Raw genomic sequence first — 18,860 nt, 5'->3', positions numbered from 1 at the left:
CTTTCCTTCTTTCCTCCCTTCCTTTCTCCCTTTCTCCCTCCCTCCCTCTAGTCTGTCTGTCTGTCTGTCTGTCTGTCTCTCTCTCTCTCTCTCTCTCTCTCTCTCTCTCTCTCTGTGTGTGTGTGTGTTTGTGTAGTTGGAAACTGATACAGGGAAATATACACTGTGAACCTCTGATCTCCATACATGTATGCATGCATGGACCTTTATATTTATACACCCATGCATACAATATGTATACACACACACACACACACACACACACACACACACACACACCAGTATTTTTCTGCTGAGCCAAGGGTGTTTTAGAGGTCCTTTCAAGTAGTTGATAAAAAGTTAGATAGAAAGATTATTTTCTCATCAGCAGGATCCCTTCAGTTTTTATTTGGTGACCAAATAGTATGACTAATCATTTTGGCTCGCTGGATACCAAGAGCTATTGGCATTTAAGCATGAAGTTCACAGGAAGATGTAGAGAGTAGCTGCCTGCCAGGGTCTAAATTATCTCCTGGATCCAAAAGGGTGTCTTGGATTTGTTCTGAAGAAAAGAAAGTTAATGTCTGAAATGTCTGAAAGCTGCCGTGTCAGTTCATCCTTCTTGCCCCTGAAACATTTCTTTTATGCTTTTAGACCATATTTTATCCTGCATATTTGTGCAATGATTTCTTGATCACCATCCTTGTGTGGGAAGAATCAGTATCATTTGCTTCAGGAAATGGGAAATTCCTACTGAAGACTCTCCATTCTTTTTCCTTGAAAGTTTTATTCTTCATTATTGTGTGTGCTCATAATGTGTATGTGCTCATAACATGTGTGTGTGTGTGTGTGTGTGTGTGTGTGTGTGTGCATGTCATGTTACATGTGTGGAAGTCAGTGGATAATTTCATCAAATAGGTTTTCTTCTTCCACCTGTGTGTGGAGTCCAGGGATTGAACTCATGTCAAGCAAGAACTTCTGCTTTCTGAGCAACCTCACTAGCCAGTCCAAGTTCTTTTTTTTTATTGAATTTTTTTATTTACGTTAAAAACATTATCCCCTTTCCTGGCTTCCCATACATACACCCCCTATACTATCCTCCCTCCCCCTTCTTGTAGGAGGTCGTTCCCTAACCCAACCACCCACCCCTTCCCACCTCCCTGCCCTGACATTCCCCTACACTGGGAGGTCCAGCTTCTCCTCCCATCGGTGCCCAACAAAGTCATCCTCTGTTACATATGCAGCTGGAGCCATGGGTCTGTCCATGTGTACTCTTTGGTGGTGTTTTAGTCCTTGGGAGCTCTGGTTGGTTTAGTTCTTAGACTTAGCAAATTACCTGCATTTGTTTCTTTTTCATGGAAAAGTCTTCCCTGGGGGTGTATGTCATTTTATAGCTGTGGTTTCCAGAGTGTGACGTTGATAAGGGCATTGTGGAATGCGGGTTGATAGGCACTGCCTTAGCATAGCTTAGTGTCCTGATGTCTCAGAAGCCAGAAGAAGAGGCATCTTCACTCTCGCCATCATTTAAAGACAGACACATCATAAGTGTACTTTTCATGTGGGTCAACACATCCTAACTCCATAGCCCTAATTTCTAAATTATTCAACGGACCATGCTAGTGACAACTGAACAGTGACAGTGCTTCTGAGAGGAGCAATGATCACAGCCTTAATTGTGTGCGGCCCCTTCCACCTTGGTGTACTGTTCAAAAGACTATCAGATAGGCCTCTGGTGTTCTTTTTAAATTTTTGACTCTTAATGCATACACTTTTTAAGTAGTTTGGAGGAAAATATTTGGAGATTAAGAACACCATTGGTCCTGGCACTTTAAGACATTTAGCAGTTTTACAGCTGATGATACTTATTTCCTTCATGTGTCTCAGAATATCAGTGAGATGTTGCCATTTATGATGTCGATTGCCAGCTTGGTCTAAAGATGCCAGAAGCTCATAGATTATCAAAAGCTGCTCCGTGGAAGTCAGTGAACCCAACTGATTGCACATGGCCCATCCTTTCTCTGACTAAGGCTGATTAATATGATGTCAAGAGATTTACAGACTGATTATCGTCTGTCTGACTGGACACAGTCCCCATAGAAAGGTCATCCCTGTGAAGTTGTGAGGCTTGGTTTTCAGTGGTTTCTAGGTACAGAGAAATGCTGTCAGTAAGTCTTTCAACAACTGGATGAAATTTTCCCAGCTGTTCTGGAACTGTGTGAGACGTCTCTCTGTAAGACTCAAGCCTTGTTCATTAACAAATACCAGCTGAGGGTGCTTTTCTTTTTCTTTTTCTTTTTCTCCATCTTTATTAACTTGAGTATTTCTTATTTACATTTCAATTGTTATTACCTTTCCCAGTTTCCAGGCCAACATCCCCCTAACCCCTCCCCCTCCCCTTCTTTATGGGTGTCCCCCTCCCCATCCTCCCCCCATTACCACCCTCCCCCCAACAATCACGTTCACTGGGGGTTCAGTCTTGGCAGGACCAAGGACTTCCCCTTCCACTGGTGCTCTTACTAGGCTATTCATTGCTACCTATGCAGTTGGAGCCCAGGGTCAGTCTTTAGGTAGTGGCTTAGTCCCTGGAGCTCTGGTTGGTTGGCATTGTTGTTCATATGGGGTCTCGAGCCCCTTCAAGCTCTTCCAGTCCTTTCTCTGATTCTTTCAATGGGGTCCTGAGGGTGCTTTTCATTTAAGTCTCTGGCACTTGTAAATTTCTTCCTGAGTTTCCTAGCTTTGTTGTAGTTCTATGTAAACTCTAAATACTCTATTAAATACCTAAAGGTCTGCTCTTCAATTTTGAGATTGGGGTTGTTTCTACAGTTGCTTGAACACCATGTTGATGTGCAATAGTTTAGTGAGAAATGTCCTCATAGGTTCAAGCACTTGAACACTTGTTCCTCAGCTGGTAACAGTGTTTGGAGAGGTTATGGGGAGGGACAGCCTTTCTGAGGAAAGAACATCATCGTGGGTGGAGTTAAAAAGTCTAAAGCCTTCTCTCTTCCAATGCAGCCTCTTCTTCCTGATATGATCCCTCAGACTCCTGTTCCTGCTGCCATGTGTGTCACTAGCTGTTATGCCTCCCTGCCATCTATCTCCCTGGAACCATAAGCCGAAATAACCTCTTTCTTCTATAAGCTGCTGTGATCCTGGTGTTGTATCAGAGTAACTCAGCATCAATGAATACAAGCTCCAAGTATACAATGGTTCTCTCCATAAAGAATTTTGTACGGACATCTCTTCATCGTGGCCTCTATGCTGAGTCCAGGTCGCAGCCTCTGACAAGGTCATCATTCCCTTGCAAACATGAAAAGCTATGGACTGAATTTGTGATTCTTTCCCCAACTCCCTCCTCAGGGCATGAAGAAGAAGGTACAGGTGCTCACATGCAGTCCTGGTGAGCTAGTCACAGTGCTCTGTGAGGAAAAGGGGAGCTCCTGTATCGGTCTGAGAAAGAAGATAAGGGAAGTTCCTGTATTGGTCTGAGAAGATCAAAGGAACACAGCAGCTTATGGAGAGCCACTCTCCTGCGAGCTCTCACCCCAACTTCTCATTCACATCCAGGGAGACCACCTTGCTTCTCAGGTGCAGCTGCATCCTGTGAGCAGCACCCCTGTGTCAACCATCCCCTGAGAGCCAAGTATCTTCCTCTTGAGCCCACATGCTTGCATGACTCCTGTTTCACGACCCTGGGATCCCCAAGCCCTCTCAGTAGTTGGATGTTCTATTTTATTCCGTCTTCTTACTGCTTGCTATTCTGTCTATCCCCATCTTGCCCTAGGCTCCGCATGTCCACAGTGTCCTTGTTGACCATTTTCAGAAGTATGTAGCTTTATTTTATCAGATTTCCATCGACATCTCTCCCAACAAAGAGTAAAAACCTCACAGTCTGTGCCCTCCTGTTTGCTTCTTCCCTCATATGTTTCCCTCATACTTTGTGCTTGAGTTAGGTCACGTGCAGAGCAACATCTGCAGCAGGTTTCTCTCCCACAATGCTTTCAACATGAAAAACCCCATGGCTGTTGCTGCTGCATTTTTACACTGTGAAAAAAAAGAGGCATTCTGTTAGACAGAGAACTATGGTTAGAGGAAAATTGAGGCAATGTGCTTATGCAGACCGTTTTAGATTGATCAGTTTCAGAGTTGTCACATAATGATAAGATTATTCTCCATTTAATGGAAAGTCAAGCCTCTGTTTAGAGATTTCTGTATTTTTCTGTGAGTACTGGTAAGCATTACATCATACAGCCATGTAGGCTGACACATTCTTTACATAACTTCCCATGTTAGTAATGACATTGGTTCAAGCTTAGACAAGTGAACAATACAGGGGTGGTGGTAAAAAGGCTTGTTATATAAGACAGAATTTCCTCACTCACTTGATTACTTTGCCTGAGTGAGTTATTTTCTTAATATCATATAGCTAAGAAGTAAATCTTATTTTGTAATACATTGGAATTGCTGACAGATGGAAATAAAATATTCAAATGGATAAAACATTCAAAATGTGAACATTCATCTACTGGAGCTGCTATTAATTTGGTTCCACTTAAAATCACTAATAACACACTTTGCAAATTATGTGTGTGTGAATGCGTGTGTGTGTATGTATGTGTATTATTTATGAACAATCAAATACTCTGTGCACATTGTACTTTGTCTTTTGGAGAAAGTAGCTGCAGCCATCTAATCTCAAATTAATAGAAAGTATTTTATGTAATTTTAGTGTAAGTAAGGTACAAAAATGTTTACTATTTTTATGATTACTATTTTTACGTGGATAAGAAAAAACACTGAATTCAGGCCTAAGAATATAAACTACATGTGATTTTTTGTACATTTTAGCATGAATTTTAACATAAATTTCTAACAGAAAAACCAAACCCCTTATTAAATATTCAGGTCAAGTTGTATTGAAACAAATGAGGGAGGGGAAAAGGACTGAAAAAGATTTGGTATATCCCCTGATGTACGTGTGTGTGTGTGTGTCTGTGTGTGTGTGTGTGTGTGTGTGTGTGTGTGTGTGTGCGCGCATGCGTGCACCCATGTATGCTTGCAAGTGCCTGTATTTGTGTGTCTAGTTGAATTTTGATATTTTTTTTATTTTTTTTTTTATTAACTTGAGTATTTCTTATATACATTTCGAGTGTTATTCCCTTTCCCGGTTTCCGGGCAAACATCCCCCTCCCCCCGAATTTTGATATTTTTCAATTGATACTGATTCTATTTGTTAAACGATAACAATTTGTCCTCACTCTAAGGGGAATTGAAAGCATTTGGGAATAGCTACAGTGTGACCATAATGAAGTTCAGAAGGTAATTCTCATTTTTAGCAGTACTGAGAACAATAATTAGATCAATAGAGCCTTGGATGCAGCATATGTACCCTGAATCTGGACGCTGCTCACAGAAACTATTGTAGGATGCTGCTTTGGACCAGTAAAACCATCACAGTGCTGCCGTGCAGGCCACATCCACAGGGACAAGCCAAAGTTCCGAGGCATGGTTTACCTTTGAAGAAATCAGGGGAGAGACATCATTTCCAGCTTCCTTCAGTCGGCATGTTAAGGAGGTTCCTCTTGCCTTCTCCTTACAAAACAAGGTTACAAAACTGTAACCTGATATTGGGAAGTTATTTTTCCTGGCTCTGTTTCTGTGTCTCTTACAAAGAAAGTAACAGGGGTAGGTGCCAAGTGACTAGTCTTCATTGTTTTTTGTTTCTTTCTTTCTTTGTTATTTGTTGAGAATAGGATCTATAACCTAACCTGACTTAGAACTTTTGTCCTCACGCTGGCTTCAAATTCAGATCCTGCCACTTCTGTCTCCGAAGTGCTAGGATTGTGAGCCACAGTGCCTGGTTTGGGCTATTTATTTACTTATCTATAAAACTAACATCCTTGCCAGGATTCATTGGGAACTTTGGTATGTTTTATAGAAAGAAGCTTCCCTTGATTCTGTAATTCAAAATCTGAGCATGTACAATATTAAAGTTAAATGTTGTCCTTTAGTTTTGACAGTGGTAATGAGAAGGTAGATAATATTTCACTTACACCATGCTGGCTTTCCCAAGGGCTGAGAAGTCAACCAGTAGATGAGTCAAGCTTTAGGTTTTAAGTATTTATTTATACACCACCCTAATGTTTCCATTATTATCATCATTATTATTTTCTGGAGCTGCTGATAAACTGCCAAGTTTGCTTACCCATCAAATTTCCCAATTCATCAACAATTTTTTGCCCCCCCTCAATTGAAATATAGTTTTCTGCTTAGATAAATAGCTTTTCTGTTTAATCAAGTAACAGTATGCTTATCAATTGAAAGGCTGAAATGGATATGCAGGTCAGTTCTCCCCTACCAAGTCCATGCTGCAGAACTGTCCTGAGCCAGTGTGGGCAGATGGAAAGTATTGAGTCCTTTGTGCCTTTAATGTTAGTACGGGGATAACTCCAGGTTAGAAGCTAGCGCTCCCTTGGTAATCATGGCTTCTGGTTTGAATCTAGTTCTTACTCTCTAAATAGATTTGAAGAAAAGCTACAAAATTGTCATCAAATGATTCATTTATTAGCTTGTATTGCCTGGAATGTGATTGCATGGTTGAGGCAAATTTTTAGAAACAAGATGAAAGTTAAGGTAATTTTTAAAGTAAATGAGGTTTACAAAGGCACAATTAGAAAAAGGAGTTACAGTGTTGAATGTATGAGGCTGATTTTGTCTCAGTGGACAGAGGAAGGGCACAGTTTGATAAACACAGTCTATTTTGAAGAAAATACAGTATATCCTGAAAGTTCCAAACTACAGTTAGATGAAATTGTCTTTATAGCCTTTTCTCTTTGGAAGAATGTAATTGTAAAAGATTTCATATCAAGAGACATAATAATAGCAGTCCTTAATTGATTCAATAAAAGTATATCTCATAATTAATTCTATTTTCCTTCCTTGAATGAGAAAATCGATAGATAGGATTGAACACTAATTTGCATCCTAATATCCAATTTATCCTCATCTCCTCATTCTCTTTAGAGTGTCTGATCTTGTGATAAGGGATGACAACTGGCTCTAAGGAGGTTACAATTTTACCTGCAGAGAAATAGCAAACCTCATTACCCATGCTAAGATCCCGGGAGGTGTGGTATTGCAGTCGATATGCCATGAGAAGCAATTGAAAAGAAATCTATGCAATCTCCTGCGCGTTGGGAAATTTAATTAATTGGTTTTCATCTGTTGTTTAATATGTTACACTCAGAATGATTTCTGGCTGAAAGGATTCTCTGTAGCAATTCATAGCTACAGTTTTATTTTACAATTTTAGCTCTTTCATAGACTTGTGCTATCTTGTTTCTCCTTCAGTGGCCTCCTTGTGTCAGAGATGACCAGGAGGTATTTGAGTTGTGATCAAAAATCAAGCCACTTGCATCATAGTTTGCTTCACAGAAATTAATGTCATTTATCACAACATCAGTACATATTAGATAATACCAGATGTTGTCTCCTTTTAATCTTTCTTGGGATTGTCATGGGGGCTGTTCTCATGTGTGTTTTATCTGTTTGTTATTGGTGTGAAATGATTGTCTGATAAAACTTCATGGGTGGTACAACAGAACAAACAGAAACAACATAACATTTATAAAATGTGCTGTTAACCTGTCAATGTTGTCCTGACTCATTATTCAGAAATAAGAGGAAACTGGCATGCAGTTAATAATTAGCTAACAGCAAAAGACAAAAACATGGTAGCCTACTCTCTTCTAAATAAAGGGCTTATAACAAATATATACAGAAAATATGTAATGAGTTTTTTGTTGGTGATTTGTTTGTGTCATTGGTCTGCTGGTGGCAGGACGACGCTTAACTCCTGTCTCTCCTGAGCAGCCACTATTTAATTTTGAAGGGAGAATGTTATTGTTTCTTGAGAATAACATTTTATATATAATCCGATTGTCTATGGATCCTTAACTGTCTCTCTGGACACATTATCTCACAACACATAGATTTTCCTTTGCTTAGACAAGTTAATAATACAAATTGTTCAACAAACAAATCAAACAAAACCAACCAACCAACCTACCAGTCAACCAAACCTGTTCTTTGCTCTCTCACTGACTTGTGTGCATTATGTAGATTGTGTTACTTGAGGACACGTTAAATATCTGCCTACTTTAATTGAAATGAGGAAACCTGGACAATGCTTCTACAATACTGCTTCATGCAGTTAGTAAACTCCTAAGATATACTTATTTATTTATTTATTTATTTATTTATTTATTTATTTAGGTAAGCAAATGGCCCTGGTTCTGACACTATTTGCAACTCTTTATTTACTTCTACTTGGAAAAATCTTTGTGGAATTGTATATTTGTCCTAAGGGAGCCAAGCCAGTGCTACTGAGGGAAATGACTGTTTTCTGTTGAGTGTTATTTTTCCATACTTACTGGCTTCTCTGTCTTTTCTCCTTTAGTCAACAGTCGGCCGAGGACCTTGCCCGTGTGCCCCCCAACTCCACCAGCAATATCTTGAACAGGCTGCTGGTCAGTTATGATCCCAGGATAAGACCAAACTTCAAAGGTTTGTTGTCCCTTTGCTCCCCACAAATTCTCCCCAGGCTTCATACCTATATAATGCTGTATTTCTAATGTGCAAAAGGATATGATTTCAAGTTAACATTTAACTGTCCTGCAATGTGCTTAGGGAAAGAGATATTTAATGTTTAAAATACATTTTTTGTTATTAAGAAAAATATTAATTCTAATAGTGTTACATAGTTACCAGTTGAAAAAAAGTGGAAAGGAATATTCTGTGAATTAATAGGCTGACCTCTGAGATCGATTTTCTAAGAAGTATGTGTCCCTAGTCTTAGTGATTTAAAGGTTAGGCTCTGGACATTGATGTGGTATTCAGTAATAGACATAACAGTTAATAATTCGTAGACCAACCATTTACTCAGAGAAAATGAACAGTTTCAAATGTATATAAATTCTCTCTGTTATTAGTATTTCATATTTATAAAGATACTCTATGTTATTTTGCTGAAGATAGATGGCCAACTTGTTTTAAAAACTTGTTAATTTTCTGCATAAAAATGTTCCAGAACAAAAGTCATTATGTCAGCAAAATAGTCCCACTGGACACAAGTTTTAAGGAAAAGTAAAGCCATGGTTAAAATAAAAACCTTTATGGCCAGATTGCGTTATTGTTCTCTGGAAGACTGTGATTGTTATTGTTGGGAAAGGACAGACATTAATGTACACAAGATTAGCATTATAAGGCTCGATACTTTTTCTGCCTTTGCAGAGAAAAAAAGGGGGGCAGGGGTCTTGCAGCTGCTTCTAGTCAACTAAGGGTTCTACAGCGATGTTGTAAAAAACAGGGATTTTGTTCATTACCAGAGCCTATTCAGTCCCTCTCCACAGCAGCCCCAGTCACAGTCTGGTTTGTCACATGCCTAGCATGCATTGATTCACACCTGTTTCTCATCAGCAGTGCTTAGGAGGCTAAAGGCGAAATTCACATGTTCCCTTTGATAGGCACAATGAGTCAGAAAAGAAAGAAAATTGCAACATTATACCTCAGTTCTCACTCCATGAACTTTCAAGTTATTTTCCAAGAGGTCAGACAGAAATCGTTATAATGGCTCTATTATAAGTCTGATTAGCTTTGTGTTTTCATGAAATAATATAATAATTATCAGTAAAGTCCATTGAATACTGGCATAGCAGTCAATTTAAAGATTTGAAATGGTTAGAAATAGCAAAAAATTAAACTAGTTTAAAAGTGAATTTTACAGAATACTTTAGTGAGTAGACCCATTAAATTATGCAGTTGGCAATTAAAACATATATTCCAGAGTTTATACAACTTAAAACAGAAATATTTCTTAATAATGTACACAGCTGAATATAACCGAAGTTAAGTTTTATTTCTATTAGGATTTTTACTCGGAAAATGAAATCAACAGCAATTGTGACCATGTTATATTAAGAAAAAAAGATTTTTGCATCTAAATGTACATTTAAAAATATAGAAGTTAAATATGTACATTCTATTATAACAATTCTGACCACGATTTTTGCAGCTGCTAAATCTATCCTTATTTTTTTCCATAGGCATTCCTGTTGATGTAGTAGTCAACATTTTTATTAATAGTTTTGGATCTATTCAAGAGACAACAATGGTAAGATGATAATTTCATATTTATGATTCCTAAACTTTCAGACAGAGTAAACCAGTGTAAACCATAAAGACTGAAAACCAGTGAGTGCCTGTGTAGAGAAATGCACACAATGTAGCATGGAAAATTATAGTTTCCCAGGTTGTGTTAAACCAGAGCTTTTCAACACCTGTGTAATTTTACAATTCAAATTCAGCCTTGGAACATTTAGGCTTAGGAAATATGCATTCACCCTGAAAAACTGCACATTCCATCTGGAGAAAGGACTTAGGTCTCAAAACACTCTGTGTGTGTGTGTGTGTGTGTGTGTGTGTGTGTGTGTGTGTGTGTGTGTGTGTATGTGTGATCCAGCTAGACTGGCTGACCAGTGAGCCCTGGGATTTTTCCACCTTCACCTCTCCAGCCCCCTGTGATTATAGATATGGACCACTGTGGTCTGGCTTTTTTGTGGGTTTTTAAGCATCTGAAGTTAACATCTTTGCTTTCGTGTTGAACACTTTAGAGAGTGAACCATCTCCTAGCCCTCAAGAAGCCATTCAAAAAATGAACTCTGTTGATTCATTCACCAGTCTATATGAAGTTACTGAAACTCTTGGAAAACATTTTCTCCTTTTAGTCTTTAGATTTATAAATTTTCGGATGATGTTTTAAGTTTCCGGGAAGAGTCTTTTTTCTCTCTCTTCTGTTCATTCTGAGAGAACTGGAATGACCACAAGGGAGAATTTACTTCGTAAAGCAGACCTGAAATTCCTGGTAGTGGAACAGGCACACAGAAAGACAAAGAGGGAGCAGTGCCTGTGATCTTGAAGAAAACAGAAATGTGTTTTCTTCAGATTCTCTCAACAATGAGTAATGTAACCAACACCCCCACGGGCCTCTTAAAGAGGACTTTAACAAAGGCTGTTGTGTGGCCATGGTTTCAGAGGAGCTTGTGCTGTCTTCCTTTGTTCATAAACCAAATACTGAAATAATACTTAAGTGGGAGAAAAAAAGTTTTCATTGTGTTGTATTTTCATTATATTTTGTGACTTACTTTTATTCAGTGATGCTTGAGAGTTTAGTTGTAATGACAGTAGAACTGCTGAAGTATCTTATAATCTCCCAGAATATCTCAGAATACAGAATATCCCAGAACACAGAATATCCCAGAACACAGAATATCTCAGAACACAGAATATCTCAGAACACAGACTATCTCAGAACACAGAATATCTCAGAACACAGAATATCTCAGAACACAGAATATCTCAGAACACAGAATATTCCAGAACACAGAATATCTCAGAACACAGAATATCTCAGAACACAGAATATCTCAGAACACAGAAAGGGTGATCTAAAGTAGCTTCTTCTTTGTTTTTAGCTTCAGAGCTATTAATAAAAACAACTAGGTGTTGTGCTTACTTTCTGATACTTAGAGTAACAATTGTGATGGATTTATTGGAGTAGAAGTACATAATTCAGAATGTTTAAGCTCCCAAGCAGTTGATAGTCATTGATAGTTAAATGGCATAGACATACATTATAGGTCACCAAAACACTCCTCTGAAATATACTGTCATTTGCCACTTAGGAGAAAGACATAGTGCTTATTAATTTAAGTATGTTTTATCTACGTGAGCCCTTCCTTTCACAAGAATAGGAGGTGTTTCTTGGAGGTGAAATTTTGAGGGATCTGTTTGGTCTGCGTTGTCTCTGCAGTCTGTCCTATATCTTACTAGATTTCTTCCTTAGCAGTCCTTGAGCTGATCCTAAAACACTGCTCTCCAGAGTCCTCCTTCTCTTGGAAATCTCCTGATTTTGTGTTTGTCATCTCCACGAACATGTCCATAATGTCCGGAGCAGCTCAGTAGCTGATCTTTTTATTTTTTTTTATTGATTTTTTTTAGTGTGCTGTCATTCAGCAGGTGACATAACACAAATGTTTGGCTCTGAACCTCATTTTTCAGGTAGATTGTTCTACTCTGTCAATGTTAAGTGGTGCTTCTTAAGTACCTACAGAATTTCAGAGGATGTCTTTTGAGGATGCCATATTTTATAGACTCATCGTGGAGATCTGCTAAATTTTGTTGCTTAATAGAAACGCATGCATGTGCACAAACACACACACACACACACACACACACACACACACACACACACACACACACACACGTCTTTTGGAAAAAATGGATCTGGACAGAGCAGTTGTACCTTACTTGTTATAAATAGTGACCAGAAAGATAGAACTGAGTCTGGAGTTGTTCAGGAGCATGCTTGTATGTGGGCAGGAATGATAGTGTCACAGACTACTTGTTAAAAGCACTCTAATAAAAACAAAACTTTCCCCCAAGCAAGATGTTGGGAAAGCAGAAAGATCAGCTCTGTCAGCAAGCTGGTTACATCTTCATGACAGTGTGATGTTGATTATCCCAGTTGTCACCAATACACTTGAACTTGAGCCTGTCATGCCCACCTTACAAACAGGAAAGACTACACTACAGAGGGACAGTGCTTTTGCAAGCATCCTAAAGGTCAGCATGATTTCCTAAAAGGCTATAACATCTCAAGGCACTAAAGAAGGCACGACAGCTTCCATGTGCACTTGTGGTTTTCTTAATCAATGGACAAGAATCTTCCTGTGAGGAACTGCCAAAACAAAACAAATCTTAACGTCTTGGAAGACCAGCATGTCCACTCCATTTTAGGCTTTTCCAGGATAGACAGGCAGTTGCTTATTCAAATCTCAATGCAAGGCACGGAGCTGAGGGCTGGATTGGACAGTAATAGCCACTAGTCAGGTGGTAGACAGATGTAGAGCAACTTCTGAAAGGAGAGGGGCAACTCTTTCCTCCAGTGCATGAAATTGACATGGCAGCCTTTGCCAAGGTCTCCTAGCGTTGTGGGGGAGGGGAGGAGAGAGGTGTCCTCCCGGCTTATTCATCTCTTTACTTTGATTCCCGCTGCTTTTGCCTACGTTAAAAGTCAACCCGATTCATTTGCAAACCCTAGCTGTGGAGTGGAGGAAGCACAGCAACTGTATCAGTCGTCTGCAGGTTGTTTCTTATCCCTGCGAACCTGTGCCCGCCTCAGTTGTCCCTGCTTCCAGTGTCCATGTGGTTTGTTTGCATTCTGCTACCTGCTGTTATGGGGTGTCGTTATCAGTGCCACCGGTGATACTTGCTCACAGGAATCACAACATCACACAAATTATCAAATAATAATTACCGCCCCAATATGAAATTGCTAGGAGTGGTGATTCTATTTTCTTCAGCAGTTTCTGAGCTGTGGCAAATAAGAGTTCTCGAAGCAATGAGAAGAGTGTCTAGGGAACATATGCTCTACAGCCACACTTTTAATATTTGTTGACTTTTCCATGTGTTCCCTACCGTTTACTTAAGACAGTAGGTTTTCTTAAATGAAAAGAGAACCATTACTCACTGTGGAAAATTGGGCAACACAGTTGATTGTAATAGTCCACACATGAGCACGTCGTCTCACCAGAAACATACAAGAGCTCCTTCATGGAAATAAAAGTCTGTTTATACAATCGATTTTCTTTCTTTAGGCATGCTTTGTAATTATATTGAATTATTGCTATGCTACAATTCATGATCCTGTCTGGATTTCTATGCCATTCTGCTGCGTGCCTGTTGGTTGTTTTAATAATAGACTTCAAATCATTCTGGGCAACACAGCTGTGCTTGTCAAGAAAAGGAAAATCATGTTTGGGATCGGCTTAAAGAGCTTATTTCTAATTCCTTCCAATTGCTCATCTTTGTTATTTTAAAATGATTTTATCTTTCCTTGTATGTATAGATTTAAAATCTATTTTAAAATCCATCCTTTAAAAATCCATTGCATTGTACTATTCTTTCTATTTTTTTTTTATTGGCTTCCAACATATTTATTTGAAATCTTAGATATACTTGTTGAATTTTTCCTTTACTTCTCATCTAAATTATTTTTTGTCTTGGGTATAAAATTGGAAGTGATGAAATATTTTTTATATTCTTTAAAAAAATAATTCTCTCTCTCTCTCTCTCTCTGTGTGTGTGTGTGTGTGTGTGTGTGCGCGCGCGCGCGCACTACAACATGCCTTAGGAGGCCAGAGGACGTTGGGGGGTAATGGTTCCTGACTTTGACCACGTGACTTCTACAGATTGAGTTCAGGTCATCATGCTCAGCAGAAAGGGCCTTGCCTTCAGAACCATATCTCCAGATCCTCTTCTCTTTTCATGTCCTTAATCTTCAAGGTTTTCTCCTATGATGCACTGGTTATTTGTCTACAGTGCTGCCCATGTCCTAATCACAGGAAAGGATATGGTGGTATTCATGGGAAGGGAGATGACACTATTAACTCAGGATCTCAGGAAGGGGAGTGGGTAGGTTCATTGTAGTTATCCACGGGAGAGGTGTAGTAGGAAAAGCACAGGAAGTTCAGACACACTAATCATTGCTGTAATAGAGGAAAGATGGATTGGAATGGCTTGAGGTAGGGCCATGACCTAAGAAATACAGAGAGCTACCAGAAGCTAAAAGGAAAAAGAAATATTTGCTCAACTCTATGGAAGGCACCAGCCCCATTGACAGAAAGCTTGAGTGTCAATGTTGTTACCTTGTTATTTTGGTGTCTGAAGTGCGAATCTATAAAATATTGAACTTACAATGTTTATTAACCACATTTTTATTTTGCTTTGACAGCAAATAGGACACTAACACATAGGCTCTTGAATATTTGTAAATAATACTTTCATAGGCCTCAATCCTGCTGGAGGAATATGTACTTAAATAAAACCTCTTCCTAATCCTGCTAGAGGCTTATCTGATGGTGTCTGACTCTAGATGTACTAAGCATCTCACTTGATTTCTACTGAATAATTCCTAAATTATTGTCTTTAAAGTAAATTTGTGAAAAAGTTGGAAGGGATCTATTTAAAAATCAATATTTAAAATTATTGTATCTCTTTGTCAAAGTTAGTCGTTTAGAATACTGTTTAAAGAGAAAATTGGTTTCTTATGGATACTTTCTTTTATACCTCTTTTCCCCCAACTGTATCAGTGAGCAGAGGTGATTAAACTTCATAGGTCATAGCACCTATGGTAATTTGGAAGGGGAAAAATAATTTAAGCTTGATTTTTCTCTTTCTAGTAAATTATCATTATCAAGGCATAGAAAGAAAATTCGGTTTGAATCTTGAAACACGTTAAATGTTAGACCCTTTCGCACTCTCACAGACTCCATCACTTCTCTTCTGTATTTAATAGACATATATTGAACATTTTCTGAACATGCAATCCTGGAAGTCCTGCTTGCTATCCTCCTGCCCTTCTGTTCCTTCCAGAGCTAGCTCCTATACGTAAACTAAACACCAATGCAATGACTGAAAGGGACTGAAGACAGAGTCCTTGATGTTGTAATTCAAACCCTGTGAGGAGAACCAGAGGGAGCTTGTTTTCCCATTCCACCTTGTGAATAGGACAAATCAAGAGGGTGCTTTGAGGAACAGCTCTTCATCTGACTTCCACGCTCAGAAGTGTGGTCTATACATTTCTTTTTTTTTCTTGCAGGTTCCTTATTTTTATTGAGAGTCCATGCTACATATGTGTGTTGAGAAACCCTTCAGAGATACACACACACACACACACACACACACACACACACACACATATACATATATATACACATGCATATGCACACCATATACACATACATATACATCATACATATACCTATAAATCATATATATGCATATATTAAACCTATTTATATACATGTATATAACACATACATGCATATGTATATCATACATATATTCACATACCCATCTGTCAGCCAACTATGTAATAGAAGTGCATTGCTGCACAGTAAGGATTCATTTTCATGATAGTCATCATCTTTTTTAAAATTACTTTTTATTTATTTTTACACTCCAGATTTTATTCCCCTCCTGGTCCACCTCCTCCCTGACTTTTGCACATCCCATACCTCCTCCCCCAACTCCCCTTCCCCTGTCTCCACAAGGATGTCCCCACCCCACCTACCTATTAGACCTCTAAACTTTCTGAGGCCTCCAGTCTCTTGAGGGTTAGGTACATCTTCTCTGACTGGACCCAGACCTGGAAGTCCTCTAAGGTGTATGACATGGGGGCCTCATCTCAGCTGCTATATGTTGCCTGGTTGGTGATCCAGTGTCTGAGAAATCTCAGGGGTCCAGATTAATTGAGACTGATGGTCGTCCTACAGGGTCGCCCTCCTCCTTAGCTTCCTCCAGCTTTTCCCTAATTCAACCAGAGGGGTCAGCAGCTTCTGTTCATTGATTGAGTGCACGTACCTGAATCTGACTCTTTCAGCTGCTTGTTGGGTCTTTGTTGGGAGTCATGATAGGTGCTTTTTGTGAAGGCTTCATAGTCTCAGTAACAGTGTCAGGTCTTGGGGCCTCCCCTTGAGCTGGATCCCACTTTGGGCCTGTTGCTGGACCTTCTTTTCCTCAGGTTCTTCTCCATTTCCATCCCTGAATTTATTTTAGACAGGAAGAATTATGACTCAGAGCTTTGACTGTGAGATAGCAGTCCTACCTCTCACTTGATGCCCTGTCTTTCTTCTGTAGGTGGGTTCAATAAGTTCCCTCTCCCCAATGTAGAGCATTTCATCTAGGGTTCCCCCACTTTGAGTCCTGAAATTCTAGAGCATCCCCCTAACCCCCTTCCTCTCGAGGTAACCTGTTTCCATTCTTTCTGCTGGCCCTCAGGTCTTCAGTCCTTTTCCCCCAACCAATACCAGATCATGTTCTCCTTTCTCCTCACCCTCATCCCCTTTCCCTCCTCTGTCCATCCCTCTCCCCCTTTGTGGTTCTTTCTTCTATATTTCTATCACTAGAAATTGCATGAAGTATCTTGATCTTACAATAGGAGTGGATTAAAATGTTAGCTTCATGGGATTTACAGTCTGATGTCAATAGTCCTTAGTGAAGAGCTTGTAATATAAATGGGAAAATGGCATAGATCTGAAAAATATAAACAACAATAAAATAATGTTCAAAAGAACTCAGTAAGAACTTTAAAAAGTGACATCTTTGAGAAAAATCATTAAAATATGAACAAAGAACTTCGAATTAGCATTTTCTTAACCCAACAACTCTCATGGGAAACTTCTAGTCTGGCAAAAGACTATCTTTGGCATCATTTTGGGCCATTTTCTAAGCAATCATTGACAGAAAATTAATTACAATGATGCCAGATGCTACAAGACTTGGTCATTTTATTTCCTTGCATACTAATTTTATTCTTTATTCCAATATAAAGAGAACAAATAAGTTAACAGTTGCTTATATGAGAAGCAGGTAAAAGTGAATCACAGAGGTTTGGCTAATGAGTTTGTGAAAAAATGATAAATAATTCTCACTATTAAAATACCATTAATGGAACATAACTGGCTATAGTGTCTCATTGTGAAATGTTTTATTGCTTTGGAGAAACAGTTTAATTTGAGTTTTAATTGGTACTGAAAATTTGGAGAACATCCATTTCCCAAATAATGACTAATAAAGAGTTATTTTGAATGAACAATGAGTAGAATTTGTCACCAAGTGCTTAATAAACAATTAAGTCATTCTTCATGGATAAAGTGGCCTGTTTCTGATGGAAATTTGTTTAACACAAAATAAGCAACAGCACTATAATTATTGTAGATTGAGCAATTAGAAAGAAAAATAATGGATTTCAAAGATAGCTGTCTTAATAGAGAGCATTTGAAATGTCAATAACTAGTAATTATTTGGAGTTTCACATTAAACATTAACCAAAGGTTACTAACTGATAAGTTCTTATCTTTTAATGAGTGTTGAACCAAACTCTTAATTTTAATAAAACATTTAGAAGATGTATGATTTTGTTGCAGTTCATGCTGAAATCCAGTAATAAGTAATTATCCCACTGATAGAAAAGTAGCTTTGAAGCTTTTTCAAAATAAAACAATAAACCATAAGAGTAATCAGTGAGAGATAGATTGAGACAATGAAGTCAAGGACCTCCAGTTGGAAGAGTTGTGCCCTGGAATATTATTTCCATGGATACCTGTTAAATATAAGAAAGTAGGCTGTGGATAATTCAGTTGTTAAAGTGCTTGCCATGGAAGCATCAGTCCCCGAGTTTGACTTACAAAATCCAGGTTTTAAAAAGCTGGGCATAATTGCATGCATTCGTAATCCAAGCATGGGGAGGTAGAGATGGTGAATCCCTGGGCTTACTAGTCAGTAACTCCTGTCTACTGGATGAGCTCAAGCCTATGGGAAACAGTATCAATAAACAAAACAAAAATGCTAACAGGATGATGGCTCTAAGGATTGACACTAATGGCTGACATTTGATTTCTACCTGTACACATCCACAACCACATATTCATCCACACTAACACCTACCCACTTATACACACACTAAAACGGATAATCAAAGCAATCTGAAGTTAATGTAGTATACTGTGCTTTACCCTAGTGGATCTTCAGGAAAGGATGCAGAGAGGTACCAAAAACAGGTTAACAGAGTGTTGTCACTTGTTACTTAGAGGTTAAGGTGCTGTTATAGAATGTTGACTGGGGAACAAGGTCGAGCACGTGCTCTATTAGTTACACTGGATACAAGAAAACTTTCTGAAGTATACTCCTATACTCAGTTTAGAAGACTAAGAAGCTAGCTCATGGTCAGTGTTTAAAATATAAAGTGGAGATATGAATCAGGA

General features: G+C 38.7%; 1 protein-coding gene across 3 annotated transcripts in view; it reads left to right on the top strand.

Moving 5' to 3' along the window:
- The window catches only part of Glrb (glycine receptor, beta), a 72,879-nt gene that overhangs the window by 27,955 nt on the left and 26,064 nt on the right, over positions 1 to 18,860 (top strand). For all 3 annotated transcript variants that reach the window (NM_053296.2, XM_063281359.1, XM_063281360.1), the window contains 2 exons: positions 8,435 to 8,541; positions 10,080 to 10,147. In NM_053296.2, coding sequence (NP_445748.1) covers positions 8,435 to 8,541; positions 10,080 to 10,147 — 175 coding nt within the window. The remainder of the gene's footprint in view (positions 1 to 8,434; positions 8,542 to 10,079; positions 10,148 to 18,860) is intronic.

This window comes from Rattus norvegicus, chromosome 2 (assembly GCF_036323735.1).
Source record: "Rattus norvegicus strain BN/NHsdMcwi chromosome 2, GRCr8, whole genome shotgun sequence".
Lineage (NCBI taxonomy): Eukaryota > Metazoa > Chordata > Mammalia > Rodentia > Muridae > Rattus > Rattus norvegicus.
Note: the sequence above shows the minus strand (reverse complement) of the source record. Positions and strands in the feature narration are given on the sequence as shown.